This window comes from Schistocerca cancellata, chromosome 3, assembly GCF_023864275.1.
Source record: "Schistocerca cancellata isolate TAMUIC-IGC-003103 chromosome 3, iqSchCanc2.1, whole genome shotgun sequence".
In the NCBI taxonomy this organism is placed as follows: Eukaryota; Metazoa; Arthropoda; class Insecta; order Orthoptera; family Acrididae; genus Schistocerca; species Schistocerca cancellata.
This window is the reverse complement of record NC_064628.1, coordinates 188,972,051-188,996,998: the sequence shown is the minus strand read 5'-3', so window position 1 is coordinate 188,996,998 and position 24,948 is coordinate 188,972,051. Positions and strand designations below refer to the sequence as shown.

General features: G+C 42.2%; 1 protein-coding gene across 1 annotated transcript in view; it reads left to right on the top strand.

Moving 5' to 3' along the window:
* The window catches only part of LOC126176199 (uncharacterized), a 181,879-nt gene that overhangs the window by 142,851 nt on the left and 14,080 nt on the right, over positions 1–24,948 (top strand). The window contains exon 3 of the mRNA XM_049923342.1: positions 3,117–3,598. Within this exon, the coding sequence (XP_049779299.1) occupies positions 3,117–3,598 (482 nt within the window). The remainder of the gene's footprint in view (positions 1–3,116; positions 3,599–24,948) is intronic.

Here is a 24,948-nt window from a genome sequence, read left to right as displayed (position 1 = left end):
TCGAAGCTAGTACCATGCTACAGTGGTTTGAAGAGCTTTATAGTGAACTCACGTTGATGTCTCTGCAATAAAAATCACCTGATGTAAATCCCATGGAATCCATCGGGCTCTCTACCTGGCACCGTCACCGAGTACACAAATCAGCGTTCCGTTATTTACGCAAATTACATGACCTGTGCGTAGACATCGAACACCACATACCTCCACAAATCTGCCAACAAACTGTCGGATCCCTGATACGCAGAATCAGCTATGTAATTCGTTCCGAAGACGGACAGCCAAACTATTAGGCAGTTGGTCATAATGTTTTGATTCATCAGTGTATATGTGTTCGAACGTTTTGAGTTATATCGAAGTAAACGATTTATAGACAAACAGTCTACACGAATTCAGGAAATGTCGGTCTCGTCGAACACGGTTCTCTCTTCGTTCTCACAAAGTAATGAGTGCTGGTGATAGCGGATGTCAAATTGACTCCATATTTTTAGATTTGCAGAAGGCCTTTGACATTGTACTTCACAAGCTACTTCTAATCAAAATACGTACCTATAGACTATTGTCTCAGTTCTGCAGCTGGATTGCTGATTTCATGCCAGAAAGGTTACACTTCGTATTAACTGACCCAAAGTCATCGATTAAAGTAGAGTAATGTCTGGCTTTTCCTAAGAAAGTGTTATAGGCCCTGTGCTGTTCCCGATGTACATAAACGACTTAGGAGACGATTTGAGCTGCGTTCTTAGATTGTTTGGAGATGATTGTCATTTACCATCTTATAAAGTCGTCAAACGAAAACAAATGAATAAACGATTTAGACAAGATATATGTATGGTGCGAAAAGTGGTAATTGACTATAAATAATGAAAACTGTGAAGTCATCCACATGAGTACCTAAAGGAATTCGCTAAGTTTCGATTTCACAATAAATAACACAAATCAAAAGGCTGCCCTTTGACTAAATACTTAGAGACTACAATTACGGATAGCCTAAATTGGGACGATTACATGGATAATGTTGTGGAGAAAGCAAACCACTACGATTTATTGGCAGAACACTGAGAAAATGCAATAAGTCTACTAAAGAGACTGCTGAAACTAGGCTTGTACATACTCTTCTGGAATTTTGCTGCGCAGTGAGGGATTCACATTAGACAGGAGCAACGGAGGACATCGGAAAAGTGCAAAGAAGGGCAGCTTGTTTTTTACTATCGCGGATTAGATGAAAGAGACCCACGGATATGATACACGAATTGGGATGGCAATCATTGAAACAAACGCGTTTTTCCGTTGCGTCAGGAACTTCTCATTAAATTACAGACACCAACTTTTGCCGGCCGGTGTGGCCGTGCGGTTCTAAGCGCTTCAGTTTGGAACCGCGTGACCGCTACGGTCGCAGGTTCGAATCCTGCCTCGGGCATGGATGTGTGTGATGTCCTTAGGTTAGTTAGGTTTAAGTAGTTCTAAGTTCTAAGGGACTGATGACCTCAGCTGTTGAGTCCCATAGTGCTCAGAACCATTTGAACCATTTCATTTGAACACCGACTTTTTTATGAGATTGCGAAAATATTTTGTTGGTGCTCACCATCATAGGGAGGAAAGATCATTATAATAAAATAAGAGAAATCAGAATTCTTACGGAAAGATGTTAGTGTTCATTTTCCCCCCGCGCTGTTATAGAGCGGAACGATAGAGAAATAGCTTGAATCTCGTTGGATGAACCCTCTACCAGGCACTAAATTGCGAATTGTAGAGTAATCATGTAAACGCAGATGTTTCTGTAGAGGAAGCGATGAACTCACCCGTGTACACAAGTAGAACAACACAGGGTTGCCAGATCTCTCGCCCTGTTGTCAGTCTCATTACTTTTCTCATGCGCCTCGTATGACATTTGTAACTGATTGCACTGCTAACTACAGGGTGATTACAAATGATCCATCGGGTTTTGGGTGAATATGTTTAAAAAAGTATTTCATACAAAATAGTCATGTATGCATTGTATGAAAAAGTACATTTTCAAGCTTTTACACATCATTACAGATGCTTTATGTGATCTCGTGTCACACGACACACCTGTATACGGTAGCGCGGCTCAGCCCATAGACTCACCCCATACATTTTGGAACATGTCCACGTCAGTGTTCGCCAGCGCAGCAGTAATGTTATTCTGGAGTTCAGCCAATGTTGTCGGGGGAAGTGGTCCGTACACACTGTCTTTACGCATCCCCAAAGAAAAAAATCACAAATAGTAAGGTCGGCAGATCCTGGGGGCCACCTGAAGAGTGCCAAATCATCCTGGGCACATCGCTAATTCCACCTGTGTCGGAAGTTCCTTGTTCAGATGGCGACGCACTCCTCTATGCCAATGCGGTGGACCTCTGTCTTGCAGGATTATGAAGCGTGGGTTATCAGCTGTCTGTCTCAGAAACAAACAGTGTTTAGGGACGTCGTACCCGTCACAATTTTCCCAGGAAAAAAGTTGGGCCCATAAACGTTGCTACATGACACAGCACAGAAGACACTCGCCTTTGGAGGATCTCTTTCAGTCTCCACTGTAACACTTGGATTTTCCGTGCCCCATATGCGGTCGTTGTGACGATTCACTTTGCCGTTTAGATGGAACGTCGCCTACACGTTCGCAAGATTAGCGTCTGATGGTGCGCGACTTGTGGATTTCCATGGGCAATGAAGTAACACATCTCGGACGCTCTCCACTGTTTCCTCCACCCCAAGTGGCAGCCGGAACTTTTTCCTCTACAGAGGCAGCCTGTGTCCTTGAACTGTCGAGGCCACAGCAGAATGCTTTGGTGCGTTGACGGCTGTGTGTTGTACTGTCTTCAAAACGTATGCTGCATGGTAGTGACGGATTCTGTCTTCTCATATTGCAACACACAAAATGCTTTAACTGTTATCCCCCTGTCACCTGGGATCCAAGATGGAGCCTGCAGTAACGTAAACAAAACATTTAAGTATGTTGTATTGATTGGTTATTACTACAAATGAATGGGCATTATTTAGTAGAACCTATAGAACATGCAAACCCGATGAATGTTTTGTAATCGACCTGTATTCGCTGTGTTGCTGTCAACGTGCAGTGGTACCTTTCGTCATCGCCCGAACAGGAGGTGGTAGACCAAGACTCGCGCGCCGACTCGTGCTGGGCGACCTCCTTGGCCGACTGCGGGAACTCTAGCAGGGACCCGGACGACGTGGAGATCGTGATCGAGCAGGCGCCGTGCGTCAAGCAGCAGGTGAAGGACCCGTTTGACGAGGACGAAAGCGAATGCGAGGACGACGAAAGCTGCAGCAGCCAGCCGCAGACGCCAACCCCGACGCCGCAGGTAACGCTGACGATGCCGCCGGCCACGCCGCCCCCTGCGCCCAGCCAGCCGACGCCGACGCCGCCCCCGCAGAAGAAGCCGCGCCACGCGCCCAAGCCGCCGCCGCAGCCGCTTCTGCAGGCGCCGTCGACGTCGGGCACCTGCCCCCGGCAGCCGCCAGCAGCGCAGCAGCCGCGGGTCAGCCAGAGCCAGCCGCAGCCGCCGACGCCCCCGCCGCCGCCGCCGCCGCCGAGGCACGCCGACCCGCCGCGGTCACTGCTGGGGTAAGCACTCCGCGGGGCTCGCAGTCCAAAGTCGCGACGTAAAAACACTAAACACCCTGGTTCTCCTCCTTCAACTATCGGATTTTTTTACTATGGATACTAGAGTTTAAGCATTAATCACAAGCCAGCCAAAAGCCAGAAAAATTCCCTGAGATCTGGAAGGTAGCCAATGTAGTAATTATTAAAAAAGGACCTGATAAAGACCCAGCTGAAGCTCAGTCTTACAGATCAATTTGCTTATTAGACATTTTTGAGAAATTATTCGAGAAATTGCTAGCTGACAGACTGACCGCACACTGAGTGCTGTGCGGGATGAGCAGCAGGCAGTTCGGCTTCAGGCCGGGGCGATCGGCAACTGATGAAATCGCTCTGGCGGCCGAGGTCTGTGGCTCTACCCCGTACAAGTACGTTGTTGACGTCATGGTTGACATCAGTGGTGCCATTGACAACTCGTGGTGGCCTTCGCTCTTCTCGTGCTTGCGGGAGAAAGAGTGTCCTGGGCTGCTATATGGTTGGCTGAGGAGCTATTGTGAGGGTCGGAAGGTCTGGCTATCATCCCCTAGTGGTAAAGTTGGAAAAACCTTAACTAAGGGATGTCCCCAGGGTTCTGCTTTAGGTCCCCTATTTTGGGATATCCACATGGAACCACTTCTAGGCAGTTTGCAACAGAGTGAAGAGGTGCTAGAGGTGATAGCCTACGCAGATGACCTCCTCCTGCTGGTTGGCGGCCGGAGCCGCGAAGACATAGAACCCAAAATAAAAAAGGCCATGGCGAAATTGCAACTATGGTGGAGTAATACTAAAATGTCAATTTAACCAACCAAATCAACATACCTATTGCTGAAAGGACAGCTAGTAAGAAATCCCACAGTGAAAATTGGGGACTCACCAGTTCTCAGACGACACGAAACTCGCTACTTGGGAGTTATCATCGATGAAAGGTGGAACTTCGCGAAGCACATTGAATCCGTAACCCAAAGAGCATTACGAGTACTCAGTAACCTCAACTCCATAGGACACAAAAGATTTCACCTCCCCCCCCCCCACCTAATAAAATTGTACCATAACGGTATACTAACTTCAATAGTGGGTTACGGCTCGGGAGTCTGGGTACACAGGCTCACAAGGGTGGTGCCTGCCATGACAGTGAGAAGAGTACAAAGGAACATGCCGTTAATATCTGTGGGGAGCTTACAGAACATCTCCAGGTGGTGCCCTATTAGTGATAATGGGGCTCTGTCCCCTTGATATTTAAAAATTCGAGAGCAAGCAGCATGGTACTGGGCTAAGAAAGGGAACGACATGAAAATAGAAAATATTCTGGGGGTTCAGGCTAGGGACAAGGGAGAGATAAGGAGAAGGGGTGAGGACTTACGGCAGGTATCATGGGAAATGGATGTATCTAGCATAAGAACCGTCAGACTCTTGCCAAATGTTAAAGAAAGGTTAGGCATGAGATACTTCGAAGCAACCCGGGATCTAATTCATTTTGTTACTGGTCATGTGCCCTGCCCGACATATCTGTGCCGGTTTGGGAAAAGGGCTGCACCTGAGTGTGACTGTGGCACATGGGAGGCTACTGCCGACCATGTGGTTTACGAATGCCCCCTTTTCGATGATGTAGCAGTGACATTAAGACAACAACTACCAAACAATAACACATACGAGCTACTAAGACACGAACAGACTTTTGAAACTTTGAATAACCTGGCAAATGAAGTATCACGTAAAGTTCTGGCTGCATACCTGAGGGACTTTCGCGATTAGAACCAACTACTGAACGTGTCCTAGTACCCTAATCCTGAACCGCCTGTGCGTGGACAGGTCGACTTGTTAGTTGGACTCCGCCACGTGTAGGGCTAGGGGGACTGGGGTACACGTATTCACGATTATGACAGCACCGGCTTTGACGTAGGTTAGTTAGTCGTTAGTACGGTTAGAAGTAGATACTAAAATAGGAACCTGCAGCTACTAAAATAGGAACCTGCAGCGACTAGTAGTTTTCGCCTGCCCAGTGTCAGGGGCACGCTCATCGGGATTAGCTCGATGAGCAAGGTTCAAATGGCTCTGAGCACTATGGGACTCAACTGCTGTGGTCATAAGTCCCCTAGAACTTAGAACTACTTAAACCTAACTAACCTAAGGACAGCACACAACACCCAGCCATCACGAGGCAGAGAAAATCCCTGACCCCGCCGGGAATCGAACCCGGGAACCCGGGCGTGGGAAGCGAGAACGCTACCGCACGACCACGAAATGCGGGTGATGGGCAAGGACTTGTAGTAGGTTTATATCTATACTGACACACCTGTAGCGCTGCAGGCAGTTAGGATTACTAAGAAGTAGGTAGTTACTAACAAGTAGGTAGTTTTAACAAAATCGCAATTTTGCCCATTAACCTGCACTGTTCACACTGTCTGCAATTTTTAAATTAACTGTAATAACTGTAATAGCTGCAAATAACATATAACGTTGTATTAATATTAGGACCCACTAATCATTAAGGTGGTAGGTTATTTTGTTTAATTATTATGTATTGCAGTAAAGATTGAAAAAAAAAAGCCAGCCAAAAGGCCTCTCGCGAAATAAGTTGTCCGAATATTTTTTTGTTTTATTCTGCGTTAGGCTGTATGGAGCAGTTTGGTTTTAAGGTTCAACCTGTTTTTTTTAATTTTAGATTATAGTAAGGACTGTCTGGTTTTTGGCATTTTCGCTACAAACCACTTGCTTCAAAACTGTAGAGCTTGAAATTTGTTTGTCCAATGTTAATGAAATTTTTATATGTTACAGTCACGTAGTGGAAATCCCAAGTTACAGTTCGATCACCCAAACAGAAGTTCTTAAGATTTTTCTAAAGTAACTTTATCTCATCTGAGGATAAACATGTAATGAAAGCGTTGGTTTGTTTTGCATGTCTCCTATAACCACCGTGACCGTACTGTGTGGTACGGATTTTATAAACAGTGATACTTAAGACCGTTTTTGTTAGTACTGGTCCGTTAGATTAACAGTAGGCGCAGTGGCGGAATCACGAGCTATGTTGACGACAGTCACAGGCAAACCGTCTTCCAACAGCCCAGAGGTTCGCGACAACGACACATTCATTTTCAAAGCCGTTTACGCTGTTAATCGCGAGATCATTATAAAATCCGTACTACACTGTACCGTCAGAGTGGTTGTAGCTTCATATATCCACAAAATACGCCTTCAAAACAAAACCACGCTTTTTGTTACGTGTTTATCGTGGGCTGAGAAAAAGTTACTTCAGAAAAATCGTAAGAACTCTTTTGTGGGCGACTGAAAAAGTCTGTAACCTAAGATTCCCACTGCCCATAAAGGCCCCTATAGCATAATAAAATTTAATCAACATCAAACAAGTACATTTCCAGACAAGAAAAATATCGGTATAACTCATGTTGCGATAGACCTGTTTGTTTGCTTGTAATTAAAGCTTAAACTCGAGTCCCCATAATAAAAAAGTCCGATAGTAGTCTCAACGGACTGGTCGCTGCCTTAAAGAAGTACACCAGTCGGTTTCTAGCCCTTTAGATGCTTGAGTCGAGAGACTTCAAAAGAAAATAATACAGGGTGACTTAAAAAGAAAGAACAGATTTCGGTTGTTTACTACAGACAAACTATGAGATACAGAAACACATTACACACATCACTAGATAGAGGAAAGTTGAAAGTTTTATATTCGTACAAACACTATACTCTAATCTCAATGTGAGCACCATGCGTTGCTCGACAAACTTCGAAATGGTAGACTACTGATAAGAGTCCACACAGAATAACATGACCGCTAGATGCGCCGTCAGCATAGGATGCATGGGAAGAACGATAATGGTGGGGCTTACCGGCAGGTGCTGTACGGGAAATGATGAGAGCTGGAGGGGGAAGTGCCGATTCAAGAGCGCCACACACGAATGACGGACCGCAGCGATCTGTTGCTTGTGATATCGCCTGCAATCGTTCGCTCGCCTCAACACCCCCACACGAGCGATTTGCCAAGCAATTTATGAGCATCGCTGTGTCGTGACGTTCTGCTATGGAAAATAGACTGCTATTTTTAACAGCGGTTGCAGTTAATTTTCATACCTTCATGAATTTAAAATAAACGCAACTTATAATTATAATATATTATAAATAACGACAATTATAAATTGGAATTATTTAACTTGTTTTGAACAACTTTTCTTGGTAACTATAGATTACTTTACATCTAAATCTACATCTACGTGATTACTCTGCTATTCACAATGAAGTGCCTGGCAGAGGGTTCAGTGACCCACCTTCATGCTGTCTCTCTACCGTTCTACTCTTGAACGGTACGCGGGAAAAACGAGCACTTATATTTTTCCGTGCGGGCCCTGATTTCTCTTATTTTATCGTGATGATCATTTCTCTCTATGTAGGTGGGTGCCGACAGAATGTTTTCGCAATCGAAAGAGAAAACTAGTGATTGAAATTTCATGAGAAGATCCCGTTGCAACGAAAAACGCCTTTGTTTTAATGATTGCCACTCCAATTCGCGTCAGTCCTACCTGATGCGGAACCCACACCGCACAGCAGTACTCCAGAATAGGGCGGGCAAACGTAGTGTAAGCAGTCTCTTTGGTAGACCTGTTGCACCTTCTAAGTGTGCTGCCAATGAATCGCAGTCTTTGGTTTGCTCTGCCCACAATTTTATCTATATGATCGTTCCAATTTAGGCTATTTGTAATTGTAATCTCTAAGTATTTAGTTGAATTTACAGCACTCAGATTTGTGTGACTTATCGCGTAATCGAAATTTAGCTGATTTCTTTTAGTACTCATGTGAATAACTTCGCACTTTTCTTTTTTAGGGTCAATTGCCACTTTTCACACCATACAGATATCTTTTATAAATCATTTTGCAAGTCGTTTTGATCATCTGATGACTTTACAAGACGGCAAATGACTTCATCATTTGCAAACAATCTAAGACGGCTACTCAGAATGTCTCCTATGTCGTTAATATATAGATCAGGAACAATAGAGGGCCTATAACACTTCCTTGGGGAACGCCGGATATTATTTCTGTTTTACTCGGTGACTTTCCGTCTATTACTACGAACAGTGACCTTTCTGACAGGATATCACAAATCCAGTCGCACAACTGAGGCGATACTCCGTAGGCACGCAGTTTAATTAGAAGACGCTTGTGAGGAATGGTATCGAAAGCCTTCTGGAAGTCTAAAAATATGGACTCAATTTGACATCCCCTGTCGATAGCTCTGATTACTTCATAAGTATAAAGAGCTAGTTGTGTTTTACAAGAACGATATTTTCTGAATCCGTGCTGACCATATGTCAATAAATCGTTTACTTAGAGGTACTTCATAATGTTCGAATACAGTACATGTTCTAAAACCCTACTGCAAATCGACGTTAGTGATATAGGCCTGTAATTCAGCGGATTACTCATACTTTCCTTTTTGGGTATTGGTGTGACTTGAGCAATTTTTCAGTCTTTAGGTACGTATCTTTCTGTGAGCGAGTGGTTGTATATAATTGCTAAATATTGAGCTATTTTATCAGATTCTCTGAGAGGAACCTGACTGGTATACAATCTGTACCGGAGGCCTTGCCTTTATTAACTGATTTAAGCTGCTTTGTCACACCGAGGATATCTACTTCTATGTTTCTCATCTTGGCAGTTGTTCTTGATTGGAATTCAGAAATATTTACTTTGTCTTCTTTGGTGAAGGAGTTTCGGAAAACTTTGTTTAATAACTCTGCTTTAGTGGCACTGTCATCAGTGACTTCATCTTTTGTTCTCGAGCAGAGAAGGTATTGATTACGTCTTGCCAGTGGTGTGCTTTATGTATGACCAGAATCTCTTTGGGTTTTCTGCTAGATTTCGAAACAGAATTTCGTTGTGGAAATTATTAAAAGCAACTCGCATTGAAGTACGCGCTATATTTCGAACTTCTGTAAAACTTTGCCAATCTTGGGGACTTTGTGCTCTTTTAAATTTGGCATGCTTTTTTCGTTGCTTCTGCAACAACGATCTGACCCGTTTTGTGTACCATGGGGGATCAGTACCATCACTTATTACTTTATGTGGTATATATCTCTCAATTGCTGTTGATCTCTTTGAAAACATTCCACAACTTTTCTACACTTACATGATCAGATAGGAAGGAGTGAAGACTGTCTCTTAAAAAGGCGTTAAGAGAATTTTTATCAGCTCTTTTAAATAGATATACTTTGCGTTTCTCATTTGTTGGTTGTAGGTGTTACGGTATTCAGCCTATCAACAACTGCCTTGTGGTTGCTGAAAGGTCAAGTATGATTAGAGTTGGCTCATGAACTAATTGTTAAAAATAATTTTCTGAGAAAGCATTCAGTACAATTTCGGATGATGTTTTATGCCTGCCGCCGGCTTTAAACGTATAATTTTTCCAGCATATCGAGGGTAGATTGAAGTCACCACCGACTATAATTGTATCAGCTGGGTACTTATTTGAAATGAGACTCAACTGTTCTTTGAACTGTTCAGCAACTATGTCTTCTGAGTCGGGGGGGGGGGGGGGGGGGTTGGTTGGTAAAACGATCCAATTCATAGTTTAGTCCGATTGTCAGGTATAACCTCTACCCATACTATTTCACATGAACTATCTACTTCAAAAAAATGGTTCAAGTGGCTCTGAGCACTATGGGACTCAACTGCTGTGGTCATAAGTCCCCTAGAACTTAGAACTACTTAAACCTAACTAACCTAAGGACAGCACACAACACCCAGCCATCACGAGGCAGAGAAAATCCCTGACCCCGCCGGGAATCGAACCCGGGAACCCGGGCGTGGGAAGCGAGAACGCTACCGCACGACCACGAGATGCGGGCATACCTACTTCAATTTCGCTACAAGGCAAACTACCTCTGATAGCAATAAATACTCCACCACCAACTGTATTTAATCTATTCTTTCTGAACACTGTTAGATCGTTTGAAAAAATTTCCGCTGAACTTATTTCCGGCTTTAGCCAGCTGTCTGTACCTACAACTATTTGAGCTTCAGTGTTTCCTGTCAGGGCTTGAAGCTCTGGTTCTTTCTCAACACAGCTACGACAATTTACAATTACAATACCATCGTTTCTACTACTACCTTTCTGTGTTTTACCTGCCCACTTTCTGACGGACGCCCCTTCTATGGTTCCTTTTACACAATGTACTACATTTTTTACTGACAACAGATGTATTGTGTACGTATTTCCAGCGTGCTAATACAATTCGTTTTACGATTATTAATTCTCAATTAATTTTTTATTCGTTGGTCTTATAAAATTTAACTTATTTATAAAATCTATCGACGTTTCTGTAGAGATGTTGTTAATTGCACCACTATTGATTTCTTTAACTCTTCTTATAAATCGTATAAAGGAGAGTTAGATCATATGAAATTACTTGAGTTAACTGTGTAGTAGAATTACCCTGAACATTTAAATTAAAATGTCCTCTGAACATCACGGTAGCTACGTACGTCATTCTGTTTGGAAGTTAAAAATTTTAATAATGCATACAAATATTTTATAAATAATTACAAAATGTTTATCACTGCAAAATCGGTTGGCATATTTTTTCTTAAAGGAAATGCCAATTCGGCTTCCACTTCACTTCCCAGCGTAGTTTATGTTAGAATTTATCGTCATACAGGGACCACAAATTTCTTCGTCAATGCAGGCAAAGCGAAGCGAAACAAAACTGAACAACCAGATTTGGTAACTAGAGACGTGGGTCCCATATTGCCACACACCACTGGTAACCAGCCAGGCAGGCATATTGCAAGCACAAATCATGTGCATTCCATCAGATTGCCTGCAATTTCCATGCTACCAACGATCAGCGACCGATCGCTGTGATTTGCCCACATAAGTGCGATATACGAAGAGATCGGTCGCCCATACGACGGATTGCTACGGTCTCTCACTCATTTGTGGGGCCCTTAAAACTGAAACCTACACTCACATTTTTTTCTAAACATTAGATGGAACTCCTTCACAGACACACGTGCATGGTGACCATTCAGAAAGATTTGTCACCTCTGCTTTGGTTAGTATCTCAAAAGAATTCCTCACAAAAACCGGCGATTTATTTTCGCCTTGCTTGTTAAACATTTCTGTTTCAGAGAAGCGTCATGAGTGGCGAATTTTGAGTATAGCCTACACCAGGGCTTCCCAACCTTTTCAGCTGGTGGACCCTTTCTTCAGTCGAAAATCCATGGCGGACCCCTAGTCAGTCAAGAGCACAGTAACTCTAAATTTCAGAGCGAAACCCATGGGAACTAAAAGCTTCTTAATGCAAGTGCCATGTTCCCAATGACCCCCCCCCCTCCCTCTCCCCCTCTCCCCGAAGTATCAATAGTCTTTGGTTTAGAGATGAACGAAAACAACTTGAAATTAACGATCCAATTTGAATTCCCACTGTATCCAGATAATTACTAGTGGATTTACTCCCTTTGTTCAATACACTATAGCCTGATTAAAATTACTTGGTAATTGACATTTCACACGTTGGAGCTGCCTTCCTCCAAGAGCAATCAACGTCACGTCCAAACTGTTCGCTGTTGACAAGCTGCCGCTTGTGGTCTGTTCACTTCCACTGTTTGGCTGCTGTTGTGTAAGGAGCATGCATATTTCGTAACAGTCGTGTGCGTGTGTGTGTGTGTGTGTGTGTGTGTGTGTGTGTGTGTGTGTGTGTGTGTGTGGTTTTTCGTGAAATCCGAAAAAAATTGTTCAAATGTATGTAAAGTCTATGGGACTTAACTGCTGAGGTCATCAGTCCCTAGTCTTACACACTATTAACCTAAGTTTGACTTCCGCTAAGGACAACACACACACACACACACACACACACACACACACACACACACACACACACACACACATTCCCGAGGGAGGACTCGAACCTCCGGCGGGAGCGGCCTCGCAATCCGCGACGACATGACGCCTTTGACTGTGCGGCCATTCCGCGCGAACAAAAGAGGCAGACCCATGATTCGGGATACGAACACATCACGAAAGAAAAGAGGCCAAGGAATTGCCTTTAAAGGACTACTGTGACATCTGATGTGCGATGTGTGGGAATACATTCACCCAGTTAACATGCGTTTCCAAAACCGGATTTCGTAAGCCGATTTCCCAGTTCCGCTTTTGGTTGGGCAGGTAAACACTTCAAAATCGATTCTGGAAATCTGCTTTTATAAAGCCGTTTTCCAGTTCCACAGTCGGTTTTTGTGCCCCTGTAAACAGCTTGGAAAGTCTAGCTATTTTTACGTCTTTGCGTATCTACTGAACGGCAGCTGTCAGTCCATAGCCGGCAGCTAGCAGGCGGCGTTGCGACAGTGTACTGTCAGTTGGTAGCTGGCAACTGGCAGCCGGCGTGGCAACAGTTTAGCCACAGCTGACAACTTCAACTACTACTTGGACACTATATCGTGGCAGTCAGCCTCGACTGTAAACTAATTAGAAAAACAAACAAACAGACTCTCTTATTTCTATATAAGAACACAAACCATTTCACAGAACGTAAGACTTTTTTTCTCAAAGGAAACAATCCTGGCAGAGGTGGTTTACCTTTTACAAGGTGGCACGTGAAAAGTCCTCATTTGTTTACGCTCGCAGCCAGTTGCCACAATATAGTGTCAGAGTAACAACAAGTAATTGTAATTGAAGTATAGGCAGGCCATATTTTTAACAGAGAGGACATAATATATTATAAAGATAAGAAATTAGCTTTAGAGATCCTTTTAATTTTCGTGACAAAAATATAAATGCCAACAGAATTCAATTAATAATTATTTTGTAAGTGATAGAAGACGGAAGCAAAATTCCTACAGAGTTATAGTTCAGGTACGTTCACTGAGCATCTACGAAGAAAAATGCTTTCTTCTTCACTATAGATGAGTCTGTAGGAATAATAATTGAATCCTAATGTGATGGTTGAGGGTGCTTCGGCTGACACAATTTTGAAAAGTTGTGTTCAGTTCTTGACAACTGGAGACAGATGTCTGGTTCCGCATCTAGACAGCTTCGGTACTTAGTTTTGTGGGCAGTATAGATCGAGTATCCAGATTCACATATGTATGTTGTGGCAAACGGAAGAAGTACACGTTTTGCCTTTTCAACAAGGGGGCAGTATTTCTTGTTATCCAACCGGATCCAAAAGTGTGAGTAACCGTCAATGTCAAAACTTGATTTCAAGGCAGGGTCTGTGGCAATTTCTATCAACAACTCATATTCATTTGATGATAGAATGTTCGGCTTTTGGCCGAACGGTTCTAGGCACTTCAGTCTGGAACCACGCGACCGCTACAGTCGCAGGTTCGAATCCTGCCTCGGGCATGGATGTGTGTGATGTCCTTGGGTTAGTTAGGTTTAAGTAGTTCTCAGGTCTAGGGGACTGATGACCTCAGATGTTAAGTCCCATAGTGCTCAGAGCCATTTGAACCAATTTTTGTTCGGATTTTTGGAAACAGTGTATGGGTTGACCACCCATTCGTATTTCTGCAGCTTCTCATCTTCAGCTGTTGGGAAATAATGCTCCAACAATGACATCAAGCTTCGGAGATATTCCAGGATTTTATGAAACAAATTCTTCCCAAGCACCAGTGTTTTGTTTTTCAAAAACTCCATGAGAAGAGGAAAACACTCGACCTCCCCCTCCTCGACACTCTCTGCCCAAAAGCTGGTTTTCCTCTTGAATGCTCGAACTTTGTCGATAGCAGTGACCTTTGTTTCACTTTGCCCTTGGAGTGAAATATGCATTAGTTCATTTTGGAGAAAACAGCTGACAAGTATACACTGCCAATTTTCGTCATTAATAAGGTCTGCTAATTTGGTGTTATGCTCCAAATGGAAAGCTAAGACTTCCAATCTTAATTCGTACAACCCAAAGAGAGCATGTGAGAGCCACCTCACTTCTGTGTGGAGAAGCAGGAAACGATGAAGGCTTTCTATATCTTCACACAGTATTGTGAAAAGTCTTGACTTCAATGGCCTTGATTTTATGTAGTTAATGATTTGAATGAATTCGTCTAAAACTTTCTTGAACGAAACAGGCAATTGTTTCGTAGCTAAAGCGTATCTGTGGAGAGAACAATGACCTGTGCTGCAGTTCTTGGCGTTTTCTTTTATTTTCGTTATTTCTCCAACTGTAGGACCCATCATAGCTTTAGCACCATCTGTGCACACATCTATGCAATTAGACCATGAAACTTCGTTAGTTCGTAAAAAATCATCCAATAGACGGAATATTTCAGCACCTGTTGTGTTGGCAGGTAGTTGTCTTCACAATAAGAGATCCTCCTCAAAATATCCAGAATATTAATAACGGGCAAAAGCCAATAAAATCGCTAATCCTGCAACATCAATGGATTCATCTATCTGCAGAGAAAATGAATTGTATTGGATAAGAGAAACATGAGTGTCTTTCACATCATTTGACATGTCAACAGTGCATCTCTTGACAGTGTTGTTTGATAATGGCACCGAAGATACACAAGCTTTACTGCCATTTCGTCTAGCATGCAAGAAACAGTATCATTAACACAAGGCTTTTTGAGGTTTTCGGCATGAGCTTTGCCTGTTTTTGCCACTCGATAACTAAACAAGGAAGAAGCTTTTAATGAATTTTCATTAACTGTTATTGCATGAGTTTTCATGCAATTCTGAGAAGTAGCTAGTTCAGCACTCTTCCTTTTGAAAAACTCGATGTCTTTAGCCTGGAAATCCGGGTGAGTACCTTCAAAATGACGGCGCAATTTAACTGGAACCATTGAACTGTTCGGAAGGACTAGCGCACAAATTACACACTGAGCTCTACCCTCCTTTCTCTCCATAAAGCCCATTTCTAAATAGCTTTCGTTGTACTTACGCTTCTTGGTTATTCCTCTTCCACAGGATATTGCAACCAATGGAGTACTTGCAGCGTTTTCACATAATAAATCCTGCAGTGGAGCTTCTTGTGATTGTTCTTCCTTTGGTCGTCCTCCCTTCTCATTCATTTTAACTGGTAACTTCCCTTCTTCAATGATCCTGACTTCAGCCACCGATCCATGTTAGAAGTAATAAACTGGTCAAAAATTGACTTGTGAACTAGGTAGTGCACTGACAAAGCAAGTTTAACATTTAATGATGCCTGGGGCCGCATTCGTGCCAGCGAGCGCTGTGATTGGTCGACAAAGCTCGCTCCGCGCATGCTTAAAAGGTTTCAGCGCATCTAGCGCCGTGAGGCGGCGCACAAACGACCGCCGTATTGTTGCGATGCAGTCTATCAGAGAAGCCGCATTCTCCGGCACTAAACGGTGTATGCGTTCTCACTTAGGAACCGCAAAGGCTGCTTGGGAATACGACCTGAAGTAAAAGTACACATGTTTTTCACACGAAAAAAAATAGTGATGAATTTGATTTTCACATTTTGATTCAATAATTTTACCCACTATTTTACACGATTTGGTGAAAGGTGGCCACGGACCCCCTAGAAAGAGCCGGAGGACCCCTTACCCTGGCTTACACGTTTCTCTTGTTGTCACGTTAAAATTTCCTCCTTTTACCATAACGCAGCGAAATTTGCACGGTGTCATCTGACTAACACTTTGTGCAGACACAACTGCCAGAGTATTTTGAAACAGTTGTTTACTAAGATTGTTAAATGAGGAGATGAGGAAAAATAAGATCAGTAGCTTATGAAAAACCACAAACGGAATATGTAGTGTCTTCATTTTGCTTGTTCCAAAACCCATGACATTTCTCGTTTCACCTGATATCGATGGCCTCTAAAAATTAAATTCTTTCATCGAAAAAAGTCAGTAGCTGGTGGATTAACACGGTAGATAACTGAGGTTTGCATAGTAACCATATGGAAAATACTTTCCTCTTTGTGTGCTGTTGTTGTTGTTGTTGTTGTTGTGGTCTTCAGTCCTGAGACTGGTTTGATGCAGCTCTCCATGCTACTCTATCCTGTGCAAGCTTCTTCATCTCCCAGTACCTACTGCAACCTGCATCCTTCTGAACCTGTTTAGTGTATTCATCTCTTGGTCTCCCTCTACGACTTTTACCCTCCACGCTGCCCTCCAATACTAAATTGGTGATCCCTTGATGCCTCAGAACATGTCCTACCAATCGATTCCTCCTTCTAGTCAAGTAGTGCCACAAACTTCTCTTCTCCCCTATCCTATTCAATACCTCCTCATTAGTTATGTGATCTACCCATCTAATCTTCAGCATTCTTCTGTAGCACCACATTTCGAAAGCTTCTATTCTCTTCTTGTCCAAACTAGTTATCGTCCATGTTTCACTTCCATACGGCTACGCTCCATACAAATACTTTCAGAAACGAATTCCTGACACTTAAATCTATACTCGATGTTAACAAATTTCTCTTCTTCAGAAACGCTTTCCTTGCCATTGCCAGTCTACATTTTATATCCTCTCTACTTCGACCATCATCAGTTATTTTGCTCCCCAAATAGCAAAACTCCTTTACTACTTTAAGTGTCTCATTTCCTAATCTAACTCCCTCAGCGTCACCCAACTTAATTCGACCACATTCCATTATCCTCGTTTTGCTTTTGTTGATGTTCAGCTTATACCCTCCTTTCAAGACACTATCCATTCCGTCCAACTGCTCTTCTAAGTCCTTTGCTGCCTCTGACAGAATTACAGTGTCATCGGCGAACCTTAAAGTTTTTTATTTCTTCTCAACGGATTTTAATACCTACTCCAAATTTTTCTTTTGTTTCCTTCACTGCTTGCTCAATATACAGATTGAACAACATCGGGGACAGGCTACAACCCTGTCTCACTCCCTTCCTAACCACTGCTTCCGTTTCATGCCCCCTCGACTCAAATAACTGCCATCTGGTTTCTGTACAAATTGTAAATAGCCTTTCGCTCCCTGTATTTTACCCCTGTCATCTTCAGAACTTGAAAGAGAGTATTCCAGTCAACATTGTTAAAAGCTTTCTCTAAGTCTGCAAATGCTAGAAATGTAAGTTTGCCTTTCCTTAATCTAGCTTCTAAGGTAAGTCGTAGAGTCAGTATTGCCTCACGTGTTCCAATATTTCACGGAATCCAAACTGATCTTCCCCGAGGTCGGCTTCTACCAGTTTTTCCATTCACCTGTAAAGAATTCGCGTTAGTATTTCGCATCCGTGACTTATTAAACTGATAGTTCGGTAATTTTCACATCTGTCAGTACTTGCTTTCTTTGGGATTGGAATTATTATATTCTTCTTGAAGTCTGAGGGTATTTCGCCTGTCTCATACATCTTGCTCACCAGATGGTAGAGTTTTGTCAGGACTGGCTCTCTCAAGGCCGTCAGTAGTTCTAATGGAATGTTGTCTACTCCCAGGGCCTTGTGTCGACTGAGGTCTTTCAGTGCTCTGTCAAACTCTTCGCGCAGTATCGTATCTCCCATTCCATATTCCTCTACATCCTCTTGCATTTCCATAATATTGTCTTCAAGTACATTGCCCTTGTATAGACCCCCTACATACTCCTTCCACCTTTCTGCTTTTCCTTCTTTACTTAGAACTCGGTTTCCATCTGAGCTCTTGATATTCATACAAGTGGTTCTCTTTTCTCCAAAGGTCTCTTTAATTTTACTGTAGGCAGTATCCATATTACCCCTAGAGAGATAAGCCTCTACATCCTTACATTTGTCCTCTAGCCATCCCTGCTTAGATATTTTGCACTTCCTGTCGATCTCATTTTTGAGACGTTTGTATTGCCTGCTTTATTTACTGCATTTTTATATTTTCTCCTTTCATCGATTAAATTCAATATTTCTTCTGTTACCCAAGGATTTCTACTAGCCCTCGTCTTTTTACCTACTTGATCCTCTGCTGCCTTCACTATTTCATCTCTCAAAGCTACGCATTCTTCCTCTACTGTATTTCTTTCCCCCATTCCTGTCAATTGTTCCCTTATGCTCTCCCTGAAACTCAGTACAACCTCTGGTTTAGTCAGTTTATCCAGGTCCCATCTCCTTAAATTCCCACCTTTTTGTAGTTTCTTCAGTTTTAATCTACAGTTCATAACCAGTTGATTGTTGTCAGAGTCCACATCTGCCCCTGGAAATCTCTTACAATTTAAAACCTGGTTCCTAAATCTCTGTCTTATCATTATATAATCTATCTGAAACCTGTCACTATCCCCAGGCTTCTTCCATGTATACAACCTTCTTTTATGATTCTTGAACCAAGTGTTAGCTATGATTAAGTTGTGCTCTGTGCAAAATTCTATCAGGCGGCTTCCTCTTTCATTTCTTAGCCCCAATCCATATTCACTTACTACGTTTCCTTCTCTCCCTTTTGCTACTACCGAATTCCAGTCACTCATGACTATTAAATTTTCGTCTCCCTTCCCTATCTGAATAATTTCTTTTATTTCATCATACATGTCCTCAATTTCTTCATCATCTGCAGAGCTAATTGGCATATAAACTTGTACTACTGTAGTAGGTGTGGGCTTCGTGTCTATCTTGGCCACAATAATGCGTTCACTATGCTGTTTGTAGTAGCTTACCCGAACTCCTATTTTTTTATTCATTATTAAACCTACTCCTGCATTACCCCTATTTGATTTTGTATTTATAACCCTGTATTCACCTGACCAAAAGTCTTGTTCCTCCTGCCACAGAACTTCATTAATTCCCACTATATCTAACTTTAACCTATCCATTTCCCTTTTTAAATTTTCTAATCTACCTGCCCGATTAAAAGCTCTAACATTCCACGCTCCGATCCGTAGAACGCCAGTTTTCTTTCTCCTGATAACGACGTCCTCCTGAGTAGTCCCCGCCCGGAGATCCGAATGGGGGACTATTATACCTCCGGAATATTTTACCCAAGAGGACGCCATCATCATTTAATCATACAGTAAAGCTGCATGCCCTCGGGAAAAATTACGGCTGCAGTTTCTCCTTGCATTCAGCCGTTCGCAGTACCAGCACAGCAAGGCCGTTTTGGTTAGTGTTACAAGGCCAGATCAGTCAATCATCAAGACTGTTGCCCCTGCAACTACTGAAAAGGCTGCTGCCCCTCTTCAGGAACCAAACGTCTGTCTGGCCTCTCAAAAGATACCCCTCCGTTGTGGTTGCACCTACGGTACGGCTATCTGTATCGCTGAGGCACGCAAACCTCCTCCACCAACGGCAAGGTCCATGGTTCTTTGGGGGGCTTTGTGTGCTACATTTGCAGAAATCTGATTTCGACATTGGAAACGACATGATTATTAGAATAAATACACCAAATGGGCTTACAATAAATAATATTTACTTACGACAGACTGTTTCAGCTTTATCGCCAATTTCAAGCACCTTCAATTACAGTTTTCGGTGAGAGCGGGTGTGGATGCCAATGTCATTCTTATTAAAGTAGCTGCCTTATACTCACGCCTAGATTCATGTGACGTCCGCACTGCGACATTACTGGAGCCGGCCGGAGTGGCGAGCGGTTCTAGGCGCTACAGTCTGGAACCACGCAACCGCTACGGTCGCAGGTTCGAATCCTCCCTCGAGCATGGATGTTTGTGTTGTCCTTAGGTTAGTTAGATTTAAGTAGTTCTAAGTACTAGGGGACTGATGACCTCAGAAGTTAAGTCCTATAGCGCTCAGAGCCATTTTAACCATTTGCGTCATTACTGGACAGTTTTGTAACTGTCACTGCTTTAATAAGATCGTAAATGGTGTCAAAATGCTGAAAATAAAATGTTAATTACGATGTGACAGGAGTTTGACAGTTCCATTCTTACGACGCTATGTATTTACAAAGTTGTGCAGATGAACAGCGATATCAGTTTATTAACTAAAATTTGTTACGATTATCTTTGGTTGTTGCATATTTTACTTCAGATTTACCTATTTTCGTGTTCTAAATGTTCAAAATGGTTCAAATGGCTCTGAGCACTATGGGACTTAACAGCTATGGTCATCAGTCCCCTAGAACTTAGAACTACTTAAACCTAACTAACCTAAGGACATCACACAACACGCAGTCATCACGAGGCAGAGAAAATCCCTGACCCCGCCGGGAATCGAGCCCGGGAACCCGGGCGTGGGAAGCGAGAACGCTACCGCACGACCACGAGCTGCGGACTCTTAAAAGTTCAATAAAGTTTATAAGGTAGTACTTGTGTATATATTCTGTATGTTCGTTTAATACTTTTTGTGGTTTTTTCTTCTCGTGTACATGTAGATTTCAAATTCCTCAAGAACGTTCATTGCAAAGCCTTTTGGTATTCTTTGCAGAATCTGTAGTGCTTTTTTTTATTGTATAAGCCGTGTGACTTTGATTTTTCAAGTGTAGAAAGAAGCTCGACTCATTACATTCGCTCTCTTTTAGAACGCGAAGATGGATAAATCGGAAGTAACGTATGCAACAACCAAAGATAATCGTAACAAGTTTTACTTAATAAAATAATATCGCTGTTCACCTGCACAGCTTTGTAAACATATGGCGTCGTAAGAGCGGAACTGTCAAACGGCTTATGCAATATTAGCAATGTTGTAAATATTTCATTATGGCCTTATTGCTGGCGCGGCGTGATAGCAAATGAGTCTGCTACATCAAATCGGTTTTCTCGAGATTGGTGACGGACAGATATCTCCAAGTCTTAGGAAAAATTCATATATTAGCTAAATTCCATATGCAACAACATGCACCAATCGCAAAGTTATAACAACTCCTAATTTTCATAGCAAACTCTTTAAATTTCGCGCAGTGTCCTACTACCATGTAAATATCACAATACCATGACTATTAACGAAATGAAGGGCACATCATCATGAACCTGACTTATAAAGATAAGTAATGAAAAACTGAAATCTTTTTGCCAAATAGTTTCCGTAAAATTGTTTGAGAGAGATTGCATAATGTGCGCCTCGGTCCTGTTATCGCCGACCAGCCATAAGGTAGCAAACTCTATCAAATGGTTCAAATGGCTCTGAGCATTATGGGACTTAACATCTGTGGTCATCAGTCCCCTAGAACTTAGAACTACTTAAACCTAACTAACCCAAGGACATCACACACATCTATGCCCGAGGCAGGATTCGAACCTACGACCGTAGCGGTCACGCGGTTCCAGACTGAACCGCCTAGAACCGCACGGCCACATCGGCCGGCCAGCAAACACTATCGGTCTTCCCTTCCGAAGGAATGAATAAACTCGCCTATCGCACTGGACGAAAAGTGGTCAATGCGCATCGGCCACCACGTCCTGCATGGACTGTATCGGAACATACGGTGGGGATCACGAAGTGTATGCGCGGTAGCGAGGCGCGCCGCTGACGTCAGAATGCACCCAACAAGCGCGCAGTAGCCCGTAATTGCTATAACGTATTGCGTTGTAATCACCTTTATGAGTGAAAACAATGTTGTTTGCGGCAGTGAGGGTTTTTATTAGTGATTGACGATTGAGTACAGTGTTATGCTGTAATTATCAGTGCACTGAGTAATGTTTAAGAGTAAGATTTTAAGTGAAAAATAGTGGTTTGCTGTGTGATCTCCTGTTGGGCGAACCGCAACAGCCAAGTAAGTAAGTTAAGAGTTAAGTTTTGTGTATTTAATAAAAGACAATGTGACGAAATGAAAATGAATAAATGCTTGTAAACGTGCAGATTCGTTTTTAGTTTGAAGTGCCCTTGTCTTCTCAATATATGTTACGGATTTGGATCATTAAAAAGATTTGAAAAGTGGACTGTAACAGGTGACTGCGATTAGCACATTTGTATTGTAAGATAACTGACCACGTAAATGTCCAGAAAAGATCTGGCTTCAAACAATTTCAATAACGAAACGAACTGAAAGTTTTATGGAATTCGTTTTGAAAATGGAAAGATAATTTCAACATTTAGAGGGAAACTTGATTGATCGTCATGCAAAAGTTCATGTTAAGATTTAAGGCACATAATAAATGAGCCGTATCCAGGAATGGACGACTTCGTTGTACCGTTTTTTATAAGCGCACGTACATTCATCAGAATGAAAACTATCAACAAGGAAAAAAATGCAAAGGCGGTAAACGAACTGAGAGTGAAAATCGACAAAAACCTGAAAAAAATGATAAAAGTTGTAAGACAAGTTTCCAGTACAGAAATAGAGAACATGTAATTGCAGTTAATCAATTTAAAATAATATTATAAAGCTCGATAGCAAGAATAATAACGACGATAATAATACACTAAAACATGGCAAATATCGATTAAATTCTTACCTTTTTATGAGTTAAACATGTGTGTGGCGTGTGCCTATAAGCTTCAGTGCAGTGTTGTGTGGTGAATCACAGTGACGTCACAACTCACAACCCATCTGCACATGACACATACCATGTATTGTAGTATCCATGTGGTAGACCATTTGATTCCATAAGCGAATCAACAGCACCCTCTTTATTGAATCGAGAGCTTAAGAAATTCGACTTCTCAGCTTCTGAAGAGTAGCTGGAATAGGAGGGACAACGCCTGTGTTTTATATATCCCCACAGGTGTGAGGTGTGGTGACTGAGGAGGCCAAAAGCAATGAACAAGATCTTGTTATCCACCTCTTCCAATCTAACGTTTTGGGATAGTGTCGTTACGATAACGCCGCACCTCAAGGTGAAGCTGAGGTGGGGCTCCGCCAGGCATAGAAATGAAATCACTGGAACCTTCGTGACGTCGAGGAAACAACCAGTTTTGCAGCATGCCCAGGTATGACATTACTGTCACAGTTCCATCCGCAAAAAAGAAAGATATATAAAGTCACGGCTCAAAATACATTCCATTTCGGTGATCTCTTTCATGTTCGACGGCGACGCCAGAATTTTGTAATAGATGAAAAGTCGACTCGTCTGTAAAGATGAGTTGTTCGGAAAAAGTTTCCTCTGCCATATCCTGGAGAAATGAAATGCAAAATTCGTACCTTCTGTTATAACCGCTGGGGCGCAATTGGTGCAGTAAGCAACTTGTGAGGCTTCGTATGCAGGTGTAATTTCTAAATCCGCCACACTGTTATCTGAGGAGGTGGACTTCGGAGGGTTCCATGTGAATGCATCTGGGATGCGCTCGATATTTTCGTCAGAGATGCGAGGCCGACCAGTACTCTCCCCTTTGCATATGCAACCAACTTTCAAGAATTTAGTATCCCTTTCATAAACCTACTTGCGCACACGCTGCTTCTTACTGAATGGATGGCAGGGTACACGTTGCATTTGAAAAATGGGTTGATTTCTCGCAAATTCCAACACACAAAATGATTCCTTTTGTAGTGTAGTTGCTATGTTGTTACAAAAAACAACAGTGCAGCTGCGTCAAAACTTCGAACCTTCCTCTCTGACGTGCACAATATGTTTCCGTCTTTTATAGTTTGTCTGTAGTAAACAATTGAAATCTGTTCTGTCTTTTTAAACCACCGGTCAGTAAAAGCTGTTGTTGTGACAGGTAGTAAATGGTTTAGTACAAATTAATTAGATTTTATTTTTGAAAAAAAAAAAGAAAACCTATTGCTCATCCAATTTCGTTAGGTCGAAAATCTCCCATCCCCTAGTAATCTAGTACACCAGCAAGAAATAGTAAACAGAGTCGGAAGCTCTATGTAAGTTCTGACGTGTGCGTATTGATAAAAACTGGAACTGCATAAACCAAATAACACACAAACTAAAATATTCAGTTTCGGCTAAAATTTTGCTTAAGAATAGTAGTGATAATTGATTCTTTCACCGCTTCTTGATATAATGTCATAGTAACAAATGAAGAGCACAGTATTGCATGTGATGAATTCATTCAGTTAACCCGTTTTCGATTACAAGACTATCATCAGAATTCAACTATCATCATCAAAGAAGTTATAATGTTTGTAAACAACGTTGGAAAAGAAGTTACTCATCTAAGAAAAACATGATAATTGTCATATCTTACAGTGCGATGGTAATGCAATTAAAAATGTGAATACGTTGAACTATAAATAAATATAACTGGAGAAAACCAGGGAAAAACATTATCGCTGAACTCGAACACAATGCCTGCATAACAATTTAAATTAAACTAACAGTCTGAATAAAATTTTTAGTAGTCTTGTACAGCACTAATTTCACTTTACTGGGACTGTTTATTTAATTTAAACAGGTATTAGGCATTTTAATTATCGTTTATAGCGTTTCCTGCTGCTACCATCATTGCAAAGATTGAGTTACTCGTGTTTTGTAAACAATGATTTTTCCTTAAACGAATATTGCAAGATATGCCGCCTCACTTCGTACTTTTCGCAGATAACGTTCGAAGAACTGTAACCAATTTTGGAGATCATTGCCACGAAGCTGTAGCTGCAGCCAAATGTGAAGAGGATG